At 34.6% G+C, this 17,556-nt stretch overlaps 1 protein-coding gene across 1 annotated transcript in view; it reads left to right on the top strand.

The window, feature by feature from the left end:
- LOC149782244 (uncharacterized) overlaps positions 1-17,556 on the top strand; it is a 577,549-nt gene that overhangs the window by 253,594 nt on the left and 306,399 nt on the right. Inside the window, exons 101-104 of the mRNA XM_089935097.1 lie at positions 6,803-6,972; positions 7,437-7,616; positions 9,187-9,402; positions 16,756-16,926. Of these exons, the coding sequence (XP_089791223.1) occupies positions 6,803-6,972; positions 7,437-7,616; positions 9,187-9,402; positions 16,756-16,926 (737 nt within the window). The remainder of the gene's footprint in view (positions 1-6,802; positions 6,973-7,436; positions 7,617-9,186; positions 9,403-16,755; positions 16,927-17,556) is intronic.

The following is a 17,556-nucleotide window of genomic DNA, read 5'->3' as shown; positions in this document are numbered from 1 at the left end:
TCACTAGAGACTGATAACCAAATAGCTCAAAGATTAAGGTGACATGGTGGAGTTCATTTAAATTTAGGTGGGTGACCAGTAGTTAAAAGTATTTTGCTCAAGCAGTACTATTTATCATTGCCATGGATGAAGTGACATCAAGTAAAAATATTTACCATGAGATGCAAATGTCATTACTGATACAGAACTCAGAAGGACAAATGTCAAGGTCATAGTTGTCAGTTTCTTATTTTTTGTGGGAAAAAATATATATTGTATGTCAGTAGATATGTTTAGACTTTTAAACATAATCTTTGATGTATTCTTGCAAGGTTAGATCCAGGCATAAGAGGTGAAGGTCACATGCCATAAGACAGCTTATTTTGAGATCTATCTGTCCATCCATCTTGTCTGTTACCAGTTTTGTTTCTGCACAGTAACTGCACAGTTGACTAGTGCTACAGCTACCAGATATTGTATATGGTTTGCACTTGGGTAACAAAAAGCCCTTATTGATTTGGGAGACAATAAATCAGAGGTCAACGTCACTTTGAAAGCACAGAAGTTGTTTCTGCATAATAACTTGAGTAAAATTCCACATACCCTGACCAAATTTAATATACTGGTCTTGAGCATTTCTGCCAGGATGTACAAATGTGAGAATCATGGAAAATTTGTATGAATTTGAGCATTTGGAGAGCAATGTTGCATGAGAGCTCTCACAAATCAGTTTAAAGTCTTGCATATAAAAATGTATTCTGTGCAATATACAAGTTTTATTTTTGAACTGTTAACATATGACTATATGCCATGCCACTGGTAGAGGTATCATAGTGCTTGTTGAGACGTAAGTCTCATTTCAGATGAGCATCATAGTGCTTGTTGAGACATAAGTCTCATTTCAGGTAGGCATCATAGTGCTTGTTGAGAAATAAGTCTCATTTCAGGTAGGCATCATAGTGCTTGTTGAGGCATAAGTCTCATTTCAGGTAGGCAACAGTTTACACATCTGTGTTCTTTGACTTAACATGAATGGTTGATAAACTTAACATGATTGGCATGTTGGACTCTGGAAAAAGCATTGTGTTGTAGCTTGAACCATGCATCAAGGAAGTTTTACAAATGCTTGTTTAAAATGTGGTCTACCTAGAACACCAGAGTAGCTGATTCCTGAATGTGATTCATCATCAGATGATAATTTCATTCAGCAAAATAATGGTTGATGATAGTATGATGACAATAGTTTGTAAAGTTATAACCAATTGGAGCTGAGCAAGTTAATGAAGATACTGGAAAGTTATAATGAACCCAAAAATGATGTTGAATATGAGTCCTATATACATGCTGGATGGACAGAAACAGGCAGTCTGTCTACCCCTCTTTCAGCATTATTTCAAAATTACATGGAGAAAAGGCAGAAAAGCATCATTAAAATATTGACAATTAAAAGTAAAGTGCAATTTTTTTCAGAAACAATTTAGTCTTGCAGGTCTTGTGCTACAGAACTATTTAGCCATATAAGGTTTAAGATGAACAGTAAGAATTTAAATGAAATGAGTAGGTAGAGATATTTATTTGATCAAAATATCTCTGTCTTAAAAGGGACTCTATGTCCTTGATGGGCCTAAAACCCTACTATAGCATAATGGAGCAGGTAAGAAATCAGACATAACAATCAGCAAAGCACTGATTTAAGAAAGTGAAACTTTGTGAGAGCTTATGTTAGTGAAAATTCTTATTTTGGAGCAGACATATCCAAAAGACAATATCTATTAGCAATCAAAAATAGTATATAACAACCACAAAGAACAGTTTATGAACTTAGAGCTGGCTAAGCTAGCTAAGTATATGCCCCATGAAACTGCAGACTGAAAGGAGACTCTCAGCACAGAACAATATTCATACATAGATATGGTGCAGATTATGCTCAGAAACAATCAACAGATTGAAGTTTATACAATTGGAGGTGACATTACAAGGTTTTAATTTCAAAAGAGCTCAGGCAGAGTGAAGCAGGAAGAAGGACAGATATTGAAGTGTTAGGCAAATATTGAAATAAGGCCGTTTCCTCCTTTCCCTCCTCATTTTCTACTCCCCACTTGTTTTGGAGACAAGGGGGTGCTTCATCCTTTAGATAAAATCCTGGCAGTATCTTTGGTTCATACAGATATGCCTAACAGATTTAATTTGTCTGTTCAAGTGGTTTTTGTGCAATCCTGCTAATGAACATCTAGGTACAGATGGACATGCATGTGGACAGAATGTCCAGGCTTAATGATGATGCCTTGTTGCAAGAGGTGGGAACATAACAAATGGATGGCTACATAAACCAAATACTGTCATAAATAAGAAATATCCATGCTATTAATAATGATAATAACAGTAATAACAATAATAATAAAAACAATAATGATGATAATAAAGACTTTATTTAGAGAAGGTAACTCAGTTACAGAAATAATCTACCTTGAGGCCTTCTATGTGTATGTACAATATATACAGTATACACCACTCCCTCGATAACTCGTGCACATCGGGGTCCAGAAACATCGACCGCACTATAAGTGAGGCGCGAGTTATCGAGGGACCTATAAGCCCAAAACCAAGAAAGTGATTGACGACATAACGGAAAAATAAGGTGGGGGGGGGGTAGGCAGATTATTCTGTTGAATACTCACTTTATAATCGTTCTGAGATTAATTGTTAATAAATAACTCTTCATAACGGTGTACTTTATTATTTCCTCATAGGACAACATTAATTTCAGGATAAATTACAATTACAGTATGTTGAGGCGATCATCGAAAACATTATTCCACGTGGTTTCCGTTCGCTTAACATGTGTACCACTTCACACATTGTGTACTACGTCACTAATTTTTATGTTGAATTGGATACATTCAAGTTTTGTTGTTTGATCCAAATTAGACGTTTTTGTTATATACAAAAGATCGACTCTTTTCAAGAAACAGTGTCGATCGAAAGATAGATAGATTTGAATGTGATAGAAGTAAAGTGGAAAACAAAAAAACAAGGGTTAATCAGTACTAATATATTTAATTGATCTACAGATTTAAAACAACGTAAATTAGAACAAGTTAATACTTGCCGTTTGTGCCACGCTTGACAAATATCAATTCACTTTTTGAAAAAATAAGTTAATTTTTTTTGTGTGTGTTACTCCTTGGTTTCTCTGCCGCCGAGCGAAATCCCTCAGATTTCTCAACTGCATGAGCTTTACGTAGTCAACATTTTGGGTCTCCAGCCACCTTATGGCAATATCAAAATATTTGATTGCTTCCTGTGCAGAGGGGTGTGGGGGTGCAACATCTGCATCTGCATCACTTTCAACACTTGTGTTACTCCAGTTAGAATCGTCTTCTGCAGCAAATTTGTTTGTTATAGAATTAATTATAGTTTCATCTGACATGTATTCGGCTGTGGGGCAATCATTGTCAGCACAAATCCACTTCTCCATATCATTTAGAGAAACGCCCATCTCAGACCATGAGTCTGTACGAATTTCTCCCAAACAGCCTCGGCATTAATGACATCAGTTTCACTGAAACATTCAAAGTCACTATCATTGTCGTTGTCTCTGTTACTGTTTTACTTTTCGTCAAATACAGCTCCAAGACCCTTAATCCAGCACCCCAGGTCTCTTGTAATCGATTTTTTTTTAATGCAATAAACACTTCCCCAAGTTGTTGATCAAAACAAAGCTGGCATGTACATGTAATTAGGTTCTCACAGAAGTACTCACGGGTTTCGATGTGACGGTCGATTGACTCTTTTCATGTTTTCAATGAACAGAATATGTTGTGATTATAATGTTTACACTGAAATGGAATTAAAGGATTAGAACGTGACTTTCACACAGGAAGACGTTTAATTGGTGTTTATTTCATTCTCTGTTGCACCTGTTAGCATTTACCAGAAGTTTTCATCGATTGCTATTTCACCAGACTGTTTATTTACAGTATACTGACAACTATTTATCATAAAAACTTACATAATATATGATATCTTTAAACAGAGGTCTTGCTAGGATTTTAAAACTGGATCTTTCTGCCTCTGAATTCAATTACTGAATATCAGTACATTTTCTCACTCGGCCACCAGTCAAAGCCTTTGAAGTAGCCGCCTAGCTGTTGCATCATGTTCTTTTTTTTTTAATGTACTCTTATAAAATGGCAACAGTACATCAAAGAGTTTTTCAGTTACTGAATTCTCTCATTGTAAATATCAGCACAGTTAACTGGTCAACACATTTTCCCACAAAGCAGGTGGCTGAAACAGGACCGGCAGATGTTTGAATTTTCCCATGCACCTATTACATGCATATGGAGGACTCCAAATTGGCGTCCAAATACGCGTAATTAAGCATTTTCGAGATCTCTGAAATTAATTCTTCTTTAGAACTTGTAAATTTCAAAATATGGATTATATTTTTACAGGCATTAATCACCATTTTCGATGATAAAACGAGCAATGTATCAAGGTTTAATTTATCAGTTCTTATCGTAATTTTTTCATGTTCAGCATATTTTAAAGATAAATGCATTTTCTCTGGAAAAAATCGGGAGCCAAGATGGACACCGCATTATAAGCGGGATCGCGAGTTTTCCGGGCGCGAGTTATTGAGGGAGTGGTGTATACAACATAATGTAAACAATCTGGCTTGACACTAAATAATAACATGACCTGGAGATATTGGACTTCTTTCTTGGGTCTAAGATAGATAATAAGATTTCGCATTCACCTTTTAAGATTGATAGACAAATTTTCTGTAACTCAGAGTTTACAGGTTTTAATTGTCCAGTTTTTTGTTAAATACCTGTAATATCTGCCATTATGAATTGGCATCCTTAAAATAACCCTTTTTCATTCAAAACTTCTGTTTGCATTTTCTTATCTTATATGTTGCTTGTGGACAATTAGTCATTTATCCTGATAAAGAAGTGCAATAAGTGTTTCATCATATGTAATGAAAGTGAAATTAACGGCCCTTCCTCTATTCCATTTTACTGATGTATATATCCTATAGATAAGGGAAGTACAGTTATACTTCTCTTGTTCCCACTTGGTGGCCACCATTATTCTGGATGGAACCAGCTTCACCTTTGGCTTGAAACTGCAAACAGTGCATCCAAAGAATCGATTGCAATTTATATCTAATTTTCACCATACATAATTTATTTTTAGTTTTATAGTAAGTCAAAAGTTACAAAGGTGGCCACATAGTGGGAACAAGGAGCTTTAATCTGTAGGAAAGAGTGATTTCCTAATGTTAGTGTGATTGGGTAACATAATTTACAACAAAATTTCCATTTTAGAGGTGCAGTTGTTATATTTTAAGGAAAAGTTAAGAATACACTATAGTTCAGATGGGGGCCCTGAGTGGCTGAGTGGTCTAAAGTGCTCACCATTACGGATCACTGTCATCTCACGTGTGTCTGCGTGAGTTCAAGTCTCAGCCTCAGCTAATGTTGGGACGTGAGAAAGCCTGCCAGTAGCTTTTCATGGGTCGGTGGTTCTTCCTGGGGTTTTCCAGGGTTCTTCCTTCACCAATTATACTGGCGTTAAACCCTACAACAGCAACAACAACAACAACATAGTTCAGACTCTTTGGAAAACATTATTGACATGACAGTCATATAAAGATGAAAGAATGTTATGTTACAAGCATGTAAGGGTAATATCAGGTGACCTGAAGAGTAATATAAGGACATTTTAGGAGACAGAGTTTATTGGGAAATAATTCCAATTACTGTATTATGAATTGACCAAAGTTTATGCAATCTGATTGGATAAAAACGTGATGCTGATCAGGATATTTTTATGCATCAGTAAATTCTGCAGACTACTTTTGGTTCCCAGTTACCAGGTAATTATATGTGAAGCTTTATCTGTACCAATGTCTTACACCATAATAATGAGCCCTCCCACCCACCTTTGTGATTTCCAACCAAGACATGCAAGCCCTGATTAAAATCGCATATCAGGTGCTAAAGCAATGTAATTGCAGTCTTTCCTGCATATCAACACTCATCCCTTTTGCCAAAGGAAGCATGTGACAGGATTTGCTAGCCCATCTTTAGAAGTTATTTCATTTTGTTTCAACAATGATTCACCGGCTGTTATTTAAGGTCAGGGTTATATATCAAGCAAAGAATCTCACTAAATTGAAAACAATTTTGCTTTTGAAATGTTGAAATGCATAGAAAGCAAGAGCAATGAATGCTATGACAACATATGCCATACACAAGTGTTATGTTAGAAAGAAAAGGAATAGCCTGGTTTAAAGAGCATTAACCAATTTTTTATATGTTAATAATAATAACATGCTCTTTATATGACTGGCATGACCTGCTCCAAGACTGTACCCTATATTACCATATAAACAATTGACAACTCTTGGCTGCTGAAGATCAAGCTACGTATTCATTTGCAGTGAAGAGGCTAATGAAGCACAACTTTGAGCTACAGAAAAGTGAATGTTTTGTTGATGAAATCTGCTAATATGATGACAGAATGGAAATAAATTGGAATTATAACAATTAAATAATCATGTTGTGTATTTATTGATGTGTAAATTTTACCTAATCACTCACTAAGTTAACATAAAGTCTTCCAACTTTTATTTACTTTGTGAGTGGTTAGGTAAAATTTACACATCAATAAATACCCAACCGTGATCATTTAATCCTATAATGTAACATTAAATGTCGTGTTTTAATTTAATTAATGATAAATCAAAAACTGATTTAATATAATTATTGTGAATCACCAGTTTATATATTTTCATTCATTCTTGTTTTAGTTATACAATAACTGACCTAAAATGGGCGAATAGTTACCTGGTAGACTTTGGGATTAGTGTTTGTTTTGATCCTACTAAACCAAATGACTGTGTCACCAAAGTATCAATAATGAAGAATGTGAAAATGCCAAAGCCAATGTGTGATTCTCAGCAGGGCTATCTCATCAATGGTGAGTGTTATTACTTAATATTTAGGTTAAGAAAATGTATACTGAGATTACCATATCAATTATTATATGTACTAGATACACCTTGTGCTTCATATGTATTACTGTCAATCACAAAATAATAGTAAACGTGAAATGTTAGTGAATATAGTGATGAAACCTTTTTTGCTAAATTTGGATCCACATTAAAATTGTGTACAATTAATTCCATTATATATATATATATATATATATATATATATATATATATATACACACACACACGCATATATATATATATAGCTACTATCATGGAGACAATGATAGAAATGATATTTAGGTTCTGTTATAACTGAAACTGTAAATGTATATAGATTTATAAGAAGTTATTATATAATTGTAAGAAATTTGGCATAAATCTGTGTAAATGCAAATTAATTTTTTTAAATTTCATACTGATATGGAACTATCTTTGGTGTTAATTTCAGGATTTTCCCTGGATTCATGGATGCAGAGCCATGGACTACCAGTCTCCATGTCATCATTACCAAGTTACATTACTGCCCTTTTGCTAGAAGATCTGGGAGTTGCCATACATCTGTCCAAGACCCAATGTGACAGAAGGAAGGAACCCTACATGTCTGCAGCTAGTTCTGGCTTTAATACAGGTACCGTTAAATTTAGCCGAGTGTAGTGATTTGTGGTCATGCCATTACTATATTCTAAGTTGCATTTTTGTATCAAGCAAATTAGAATGCCTAATAACAGTATCTGTGTATGTGTAGGGTTCAGGGGCATGTCAGAACATTCCAGGCTATTTAATGCCAATTGAAAGTTCTTAAGATGCAATGGTCTAGAACATTAGGAAGAGGAAATTCCAAATCAAAATATTTAGTCCTGTAAAAAATAAATAAAGCAGTAACAGTGTTGAAGGTTTTCAACATGTATATATAAAAAGTAATTGTAAAAACATAAGATTCTGAAATATAGGGTAAAAATTTGTTATACAAGATCTACTCTACCAAGTTCAGGGTGGAAATGTAAGGATGTTTTATTTATCAATTAATAAATTTAAAAGCACATAGTTTTCAAATGATAATCTTGTCCAGTGTATTATATGGCCTCCTTTTACTTCATTTAATTAACACTTTTGTCATTAATACAACAAAATCCTTTGCCAGTAAATCAGTGGGCAAGTCCACAAGTGGGAAAAATGGGTTGAATGATGCCCATTAGATCGTTCCTCTTAATGACATCATATCATTGCATTAATGGGACTAGAGCTACTTTCATGGCTTACCATGACGATTCAACCCTGCTTTTTAGCTCTACTGGTCATGGACCAGAGGAGCATTTGGGATGGTCTGTTTTCCATTGTGTGATATCTTGCATCCTGCCACCAATGAGTACAACATTTTTGTTATTGCTACTCCTCCTTAACCATTAGAAGATTGCCTATTGGTCTAGTTGATTGTAATGAAATTAGACATCTAATATGGCCACCACTATGACCATATTGAAAATGATATTTTCACTTGAATAAAATGTCAAATAGATATGGGTTTTTACTAAAAGACTTCATATGATATCTAGCTGAACCTGAATTAAAATGGTGCTAAACTGAAATCCAGTATGGACACCATGGCAGTCATTGTTGAAAATCTTGTCATCACTACTTCTCAGTGGAAGGTCACATGGGGTTTCTACTGGCAAACTCGTTATAATATCTTAAAATTAAATCATGCCAGCCTAATCTGTAGTATGCTACCATGGCAACTAACTTGAAAATCTTGTTACTGCTATTTCCAAAGACATCTAATCATGTCTGTTTGGTCCTAAATGAAAATGGTACTGATCTTGTATGCAATATGGCTGCCACAGTGGCTAATTTGAAAATTTTATTATTGCTCCAAAATATCAGACAAAATGGTGTCAGCATTTAGAAAGAATAAATTCCAGAAAATTGTTTTCAGCCAGTAGATGGTCAGTCCCTTTGAAGAACTCCTATATATTCATTCACCAGTAACCTCTACCTGGAGACGGTTAATATATTGGCAGCTTATCTACCAAGTTTGGTGGATCTTCACTCATTGGCTTAAAGGGAGGTAAGAGTGAAAGATAGTCGGATGAATAGATTTCAACAGGATATCACAAGGCTAAAGTGTGGGGATCATCAACACAAGTCAGAAACAAGGCTACATTTTATTTTAAAATTATTGTTTATTCACTCTGTTTCAGTCCAGTGTGGCCAAAGTCTGACCCTGAACCCAGTCAGTTCTAACCCTGTGTCTTGTGTCATTTCTCCCCTGTGTACCGGGATCACATGCTGTATGGATGTGCCTCTGATTGGACGAGCCATTCAGGCTAACATGGAAATTGACACATGTAGTGGAATCTTGACTGTCGGAATAGAAACACTGACTCAGCAGAAGTCACTTTTGGATTATGATTGGGGTAATTTTATGTATTCATCCTATTTTTATTTTCTTAAACAAGTAGGTTTAAATTAAAGTTCTTGCTGTATTATGTGATGATAGATGGTGTGATACATTACATATGGAAAGTGACATTCTAACAATACATATTGATAACTCATTATTGTTTAATACAGGATCATGATAGAAGTTATATGAATAACATGCAGAATTAAATATCAGTGGGAAAATGCTATAAACTTATGATATTAGGTACATAGAATCATCAAATGTGGGAGGTCATGGGTTCTATTGCTGGCCGAGTCATAACAAAGACTTATATTAAAAAAATGGTACTAACAGCTGCCTCGTTTGGCACTCAGCATTAAGAGGTTAGTGTTAGGACTGGTCAGCCTAGTGTCAGGATAATGTGACTGGGTGGGACATTGTGCTACATGTCTGCAGCATGATGCCCCAGTGCTAGACATCACTGTAAACTGCCTTTACTGCATGCATCATAGCGATATGAATGAAAACTTGTTAAAGCTACGTTAAAAATCTAAATCACATCACATCACATCACATTACAACACATCACATAGAATGATGTTATTTTATGTGTTCATTACATTACATAGAATCATTGAGTGGGCGTTAAAAATCAAAATCACATCACATTACATCGCATAGAGTCATTGAGTTGGAAACATACATAATGAAATTAATTTCAGTCTGTTATTTTATTTGTTCATATATACTTTTTTTTCTGCTTTTTCAGTATATTTGCATCAGTATCACTCTCATATTATGTCATATTTTTGACATCACTGAATGAAGAATTTGCCCTATTTTGCATTGCTGTAGGAGTTACTGTCAAAGAGTTACATTATTTTTTGTTCATATCACCAGGATATTATATCATATTCTTTGACAACATTGATTCAAGAATTTAATTCCTATAGAAGAGTACTGACAAAGAGTTTTCCTATAATTGTATATATTTATTTCATCATTGATAGTTCTTTGCACTAGTTCATTTTTTGTGTCATTCCAGGCAAAAAAGACCATTTTTATCTACTTGGCCTCATCCGTCTTGAGTAAGTTGCTTGAAATAAACCATAATGTCTCTATCATTTGATAGGATTTTAATCATGGTATATTTCTTTGCCATTAAGTATTAGTGAATCTTTTCTTTTTCTATACAGGAGCGCTAAATTATTGATGGGCAAAGGGTCTTTTTATTCAATATTATTCATGATGATTTACAGATAGATTTTGAGGAGTTATTTTGCATTGAAATAAATTAAAACATGTCATCCAGTTATATTTTCACATAATTTTTTTTAGCTGTAACATTGATTGCCCCTTGCATTTTTTTGCATTTTTATTTACTAACAGATAATTTCTCATGAAAGAATTAAATTGATTGGCCGTACTAAAATAGCTCAAATGTCATGCTTTCTCAAACGTGTTGATTTACAGTATTCATTCACTTGCTTTCTTTGGCAAATTTTACCGTCATCATGCTTATACATTAATAACTTGCTGCATCTTGTTGTATACAGCGTGTGAAATTACGTCAGATGAAATGGTCCAAGATGAGCTAGTCCAGCAAACATTTATTTTCTTGCATTGTTGAAGTAAAAACCTTGATATCAGTGTTACCATGGTGCCTTAAATGTATCATCAATCCCAGTTTAATTATTTAGCATTTGATTGGACATCTGCTTACTATTAAACCAATCATAAAAGCCTTTTCGTGTGATGTTTGAAATGGTGATTCATTTTGCAACTTTGTTGTGGTTTTTTTTTAGCGATATCAGAAATTCACCAGTTAATGCCTCTGTTCAGTAGAAGTAAAGGCTGTGAAGCAGTGTCAGGCTTTTGAAGGCTTCTTAGTGTATAATTAATGATATTATTTTGCAGCTATGTATAATTGATGACAGGTCATGAAATGGTAGTATTTTCCTGGTGATTCTTTGATGTAATGTAGTACGGCCAACTGTATTGAATTATAAGATGAAACTACTTTCATAATTCATTTTTTATATTGTATGGAATTATTTAGTTTTAGTTCTGAGTATTTCAGATGGATGTTGGTTCTCAGACAATGATCCACCTTTTACTTTATTGACTGATTTTTTAGTGGGGGGTTCAGACAGATTGATCAGTACTCAAAATCTAAAAGTTATAATTTGAGTATATTTGCTGCAGCATAAGCTGATGCCTCAAGTGCTTGTTTACAATGTTGGCTATTTACACAAATTTGCCTGAATCATCGCCAGTGGATCAATGACAATATACTTTATAAGCAATGCACAGTGTGTTAGTAAAAGTGTGTCACCCATTGAAGAGTATAGTATGCAGTGGTTATTAAAGGGTCAGAACAAATTAATAAGTCTCACATAGATAGTAATACACATTGGATGGGTTTATTGCTATACATGTATATTTGAATCACATAATAACAAAAAGAAAACAATTTAGATTATTCTTATCAGCATATTGACCCTTAAAATAATTATTTTCCAAAGGAAACATATAAAAAATTGAATTACAATTTAGGTTTATTTTCACTTGATCATGGAACTGCTTTTTAATTAATTGCATTTTAATGAAACTGCTGATATCGTGTATATTTGCTGTCTGGTGGACTTCACACATATGAGTATAATCTTGACAGATGTAATCTTTAATATTTATTTATCCTGATGTCTTGTTAATTCCAGTTTCTCTCTGGTTGACTTCCCACATAAGAATATAATCTTGGCAGATCTTACCATGAGTATTTGTTTCAACAAGAGCAATGCACCATGTAGTTATTCGGTGCCAATATTCAGTGGAGTTCAGCTTCCAAAACAGATTTGTAGCCAGAAAACTGACTACTTAATACCAAGTAAGTAATGCTCAACAGGTTGATCTTATCTCTGTAATTAAAATGTCTGTAATACTTATGTCTGTAATATGTATGTGTGACGTTCTGTCGTATTGGGGTGGGGTTCTCCCAATATAATTTAATTAAATTAAATTGAAAGTTCCACCCTGGCTCGTTAGGTTAGAAAATTAAATTAGTGAAGATGTAGATTTACAGCTCTGAGCCCCCAGTCAGCAATGCCGACGGTTAAATTATAGAGAACACGAAGATGAAATTCAATCAATAACAGTTTAATAAATGTGATAATTTAAAACGATAACTTCCAATCACTCGTCTTTCCCTCGACCAAGTGACAGCCTAATTCATCCCGTGATTTACAGTGTGAGTTCGATTTTCCCCTGTCCTTGCATCTACTCATCTATTTCTTCCCGCTGATTCTTCCTTCTTTCCGTTCCTCTAACTCCTCCTTTGTCTGTTTCCCTCTCTACTATCTCCTCCTCCAACTTCGCTCCAGACTTCAACTTCTCCTTTCTTCTCCTTTCCCTCTCTATTATCTCCTCCAATTCTGCTCCCAGACTTCACTCCACCTTCTTCTCCTTCCCTCCGTCTCTCTATCCGAGACAACGGGACCAAACTTTAACTGGTCTGTCCCTCAAAGCTTCCTGTGAAAAACCACAAGGCGTTAACAAATGTTTTATCGAACCTCACCTCACACTATAACGACAATTAACCATCAGATAGCTGTCACTGTTTCGGCCACGCATGCATACACATCGAAATTCCCACACACTTCTTGCAGGGTAAACAATGGCGTAATAACACAGTATCAGCAAATTGTTATACAGACATCAATACATTGCGTCACGTCAGTATATACACATATATATTTAATCTCATCGTACTACAATCTGACAAAATCAGACGCATGTCTGTACATTACAAATATTCAACAATGGCAAAATCTGTAATCATATGAACAGATGTGTTAGTCTACTATAAAATACCCACATAGTAAATTACAATATTAACTCTTACGACGGCTGGCAAGCATTATAATTCTTTACAAATATCAACTCATTTCTTCAAAATATGCAAACATATTAACAAAACAAAGTAATTCTTCGTACTACGATTCTAGTACTAATAAAGTATACATACGACCTACAATTAAAATGCAGTCGCATTCCACAAAGACCGAACAAATATCTACTGACCTTTTGAAGCTTTCTGTACTTAGACCTTCCTGCTCTAAGATTTTCCCGCCAATAACGAATGGCTATTCGGAGTTACGCTAACCTCTTCTCTGGGTAATTTCTCTCAGCGAACTAACTTTTGCCGGAAAACGCAGGGATATCATTCTACCCAAATCAAGGTCTTCTCCCTATCTCAATTCTGATTGGGTGGCGCTGTGCCCCTGTCCAATCGTCTTAGCGGCCAGTTCAACCTGTCTGTCTGTTTGCAGGGGAAAGAAGTTAGGACACTCCCACTTCTTCAGGCAATTTCTTTTGATCTTGGAAACATTTCGACACCTAGGTGATAATTGGCTGTCTGTGACTTCGCAACTCCGATGTCCGGTCCTTCGATTCTAGCCACAACAATCTTATGTAACGGATTAGTGCTAGCCTTCGGCAATGTTCGACATCAAACAATGACCCGTCAGAATGACCTTGATTATACATGTTTCAAACTGGGCTACTCTGGGTCGGGGTAAACATGACTATGTCTGCAATCCTGATGCATGTAATACTTATGTCTGTATTACTCATGTCTGTATTACTTGTGTCTATTACTTACGTCTGTATTACTCATGTCTATTACCCATGTCTGTAATACATATGTCTGTAATACATATGTCTGTAATCCTGATGCATGTGATACTTATGTCTGTAATCCTGATGCATGTGATACTTATGTCTGTATTACTCATGTCTATTGCTCATGTCTGTAATACTTATGTCTGTAATACATATGTCTGTAATCCTGATGCATGTGATACTTATGTCTGTAATTCTGATGCATGTAATACTTATGTCTGTATTACTCATGTCTGTTACTCATGTCTGTTACTTATGTCTGTTACTTATGTCTGTATTACTCATGTCTGTTACTTATGTCTGTATTACTCATGTCTGTATTACTCATGTCAGTCCAAGGCTTGGCTAGTGTGGGTGCGTGGGAAAGCCTGCCAGAAGCTTCTTGTGGGTCGGTGGTTCATCCCTGGGTTTTCCACGGTTCTTCCTCCACCAGTTATACTGGCTGCCATGTATAGCCTATCTTGTGCTGAAAAATGGCATTAAACCCAAAAACAACAACATTACTCATGTCTATTACTTATGTCTGTATTACTCATGTCTATTACTTATGTCTGTATTGCTCATGTCTATTATTCATGTCTCTATTACTCATATCTGTTATGTCTATATTACTCATGTCTATTACTTATGTCTGTATTACTCATGTCTGTTACTTATGTCTGTATTACTCATGTCTGTTACTTATGTCTGTATTACTCATGTCTGTATTACTCGTGTCAGTCCAAGGCTCAGCTTGCTTGGGTACATGGGAAAGCATGCCAGTAGCTTCTCGTGGGTCGGTGATTCATCCCTGGGTTTTCCAGGGTTCTTCCTCCACCAGTTATACTGGCCGCCATATATAGCCTATCTTGTGCTGAAAAATGGTGTTAAACCCTAGAACAACATCATTACTCATGTCTATTACTTATGTCTGCATTACTCATGTCTGTATTACTTATGTCTATTACTTGTGTCTGTGTTACTCACGTCTGTATTACTCATGTCTGTATTACTCATGTCTTTAATACTAGGGACTGTAATATTTCTGTCTGTAATACTAGTATCTGTAATAATTATGTCCGTAATACTAATGTCTTATTATACTTATTTGAATTTTAAAAATTTACAGTCAGTCCTCATATTTAAATTCAATAGCATGAATAGTGAAATAAATTAATAATTTAATAACACTCTTTTATTTAATCATGTTTTGAATTTCATTCATTAGGTGCAATAATACAGAATAGTGAAGATTCATTATATATATATATAATATAAGTGTACAGCCAATCAGTTGAAGACAAGGCCACCATTTCAGTTAAAAAATCAAATCCATACTTGCACAATAGATATCATCATCCACAAACACTATTCATTGTGTTTTTCATCAGTGTTTAGGGCTTTATACAAATCACCATGCAAAATGCCATTTCTCACAGCACCATTATGTCTTAACATAAAGATATGTAAGCAGACGATGTTTATTTATTCATTTAAAGTGTATTTCATTTGATGCATTAGCAAAGATATCAAAATCTTACATATGAAGACTATACGGGTTTTTATGTATTGTCTAATACCTCACATGTGAAATGTTTGTATCAGTTGGTTAAAGTGTTGTGATCCTAATGCAAAGGTTGTGGGTTTGAACCCACCTGTGGCCACAAAATATTTTTCCCTGTTCTTCTTTTATTTTGTTTTTATTTTATTCTACAAAAGAAATTACAAATTTCCATATTGCAATGCTATACAGATTTCATATCATACATTAATACATACACACACTGATGAATTTATCCCGGTACCGTTATGTCTTTCACATCAAGATATTTAAGTAGATGATATTATTTATTCATTTGAAGTGTATTTTACATGTAGCATTGGCAAATATATCTCATTTATTTGATTAAAATTCCAGCATTTGGTTCATAATCAAAATCTTGTAAGAAGTTTGAGTTTGTGTGATTCTATACTCTAATTATTGTCCACACTGAGTACTATGTGCAGAAAAGTAGTGCAGGTGGGTGTGGCTTTAAAATAATTGGGTTCATAGGGGTAAAAAAAAAAAAAATCAAAGGATCTGGTCAATAAACTTTCTTTAAATTGTAATATCAAAAGAAGACTTTAATTATTTGCAGGTTGAAATTTGTTCAAGTTTGAATTTTTTGTTTGTTAGATAATTGGAATTTTACAAAGAAGATTTTACATTAAAGCTCTTGATTAGTTGCATCTTTATTTTTTGTATACATTCACTAACTATGAATAAAGAAACTTTAAATTATTATTATTATTGTTATTATTATTATTATTATTATTAAATATCTTTAACTTTTGCAGAACATTTAATTTTTAGCATTTCGTCCAAAGTTGACAGTATAATTTTGTTCATGCCACAAGCACAATGCATTTTTTATGATGTTGTATTCAATGAACATATCAATTTTTATACTGGGACAAATTCCATAGGTTCTGTACTAGTATGAAATTACATGTACTTGACCTCTGAGAAAACTCGCTCATACATTAATTTAGTCTTGGTTACTGAGCCACTTGATAGATTACAAAAGACATGATTATCTTGATGATTAGGATGAAAAACAAAGCAGTTAAATCATGAACAAACTTGTCTGATTTGTATTGGAGTGTCATATTGTTTTACATGCAGTTATTTTTTGCAAATTGCACACAACAGGATTTCCCAACAATATCTTCTTCTTACCAACAGATTTCAGCTTGACTAAATGGCAGATGGAAAGGGGATATTCCGCTGAATCAATGGATTCTATGCAGATATCAAAGTTACTAGAAGATATTGGTCTTGCAGTCTACTTAGACATTGAACAGTGCAAGACATCAGTCTACCCATACAATGATGCACGAAATGGATGGAACATTGGTAAGTCAAAGGCACAGAATCAGGACAGCTTGGGTGGTCAATGTTGCCTCACTATTTTCATAATTGTGGCCCTGCTTGAAGAAGTCGGCAGAGCCCTATAGTAATCCTGACATCTGGTTGAAGACGTCTGCAGAGCCCTATAGTAATCCTGACATCTGATTGAAGACATCCGCAGAGCCCTATAGTAATCCTGACATCTGGTTTGCTGTCCATCCATCTGTCTAGCAGGTTGACTTCCATAAGATAACTTTCATTGGAATAGCTGCATTTCAAGTGTATTCGATTTGCGTCTTTTTATTGATGAGACATTGATTCAGTCAGATTTTTTCTTTTTGAATTATGTGTTATGAGAGTTACAACCCCTGATTGCCCTGCCATCGAGCTTTAGTTTCTACAGCATAAATTTAATATTGTTGGATTGTTTGATTTGAGCCACATGACTAGGTACTGCACTGGCCAAATTTGGTCTAATTTTGAAAAAGTGCCAGCTTTGGTACAAAGATTTTTTTGATGCATGTTTTGCAAAATAATAATAATTTTCAGATTCAGTATTTTAATGTGACACAATCTTCTTACATTTTAAGTTTTCCGCTTTTATTATTGGACTTTAAACACACACATGGATATATA

The sequence above is a fragment of the Sinohyriopsis cumingii genome, chromosome 15 (assembly GCF_028554795.1).
Source record: "Sinohyriopsis cumingii isolate HCF-2022 chromosome 15, ASM2855479v2, whole genome shotgun sequence".
Taxonomy (NCBI): domain Eukaryota; kingdom Metazoa; phylum Mollusca; class Bivalvia; order Unionida; family Unionidae; genus Sinohyriopsis; species Sinohyriopsis cumingii.
The sequence above is the reverse complement of the archived record's forward strand: the minus strand, read 5'-3'. Positions and strand labels throughout refer to the sequence as shown.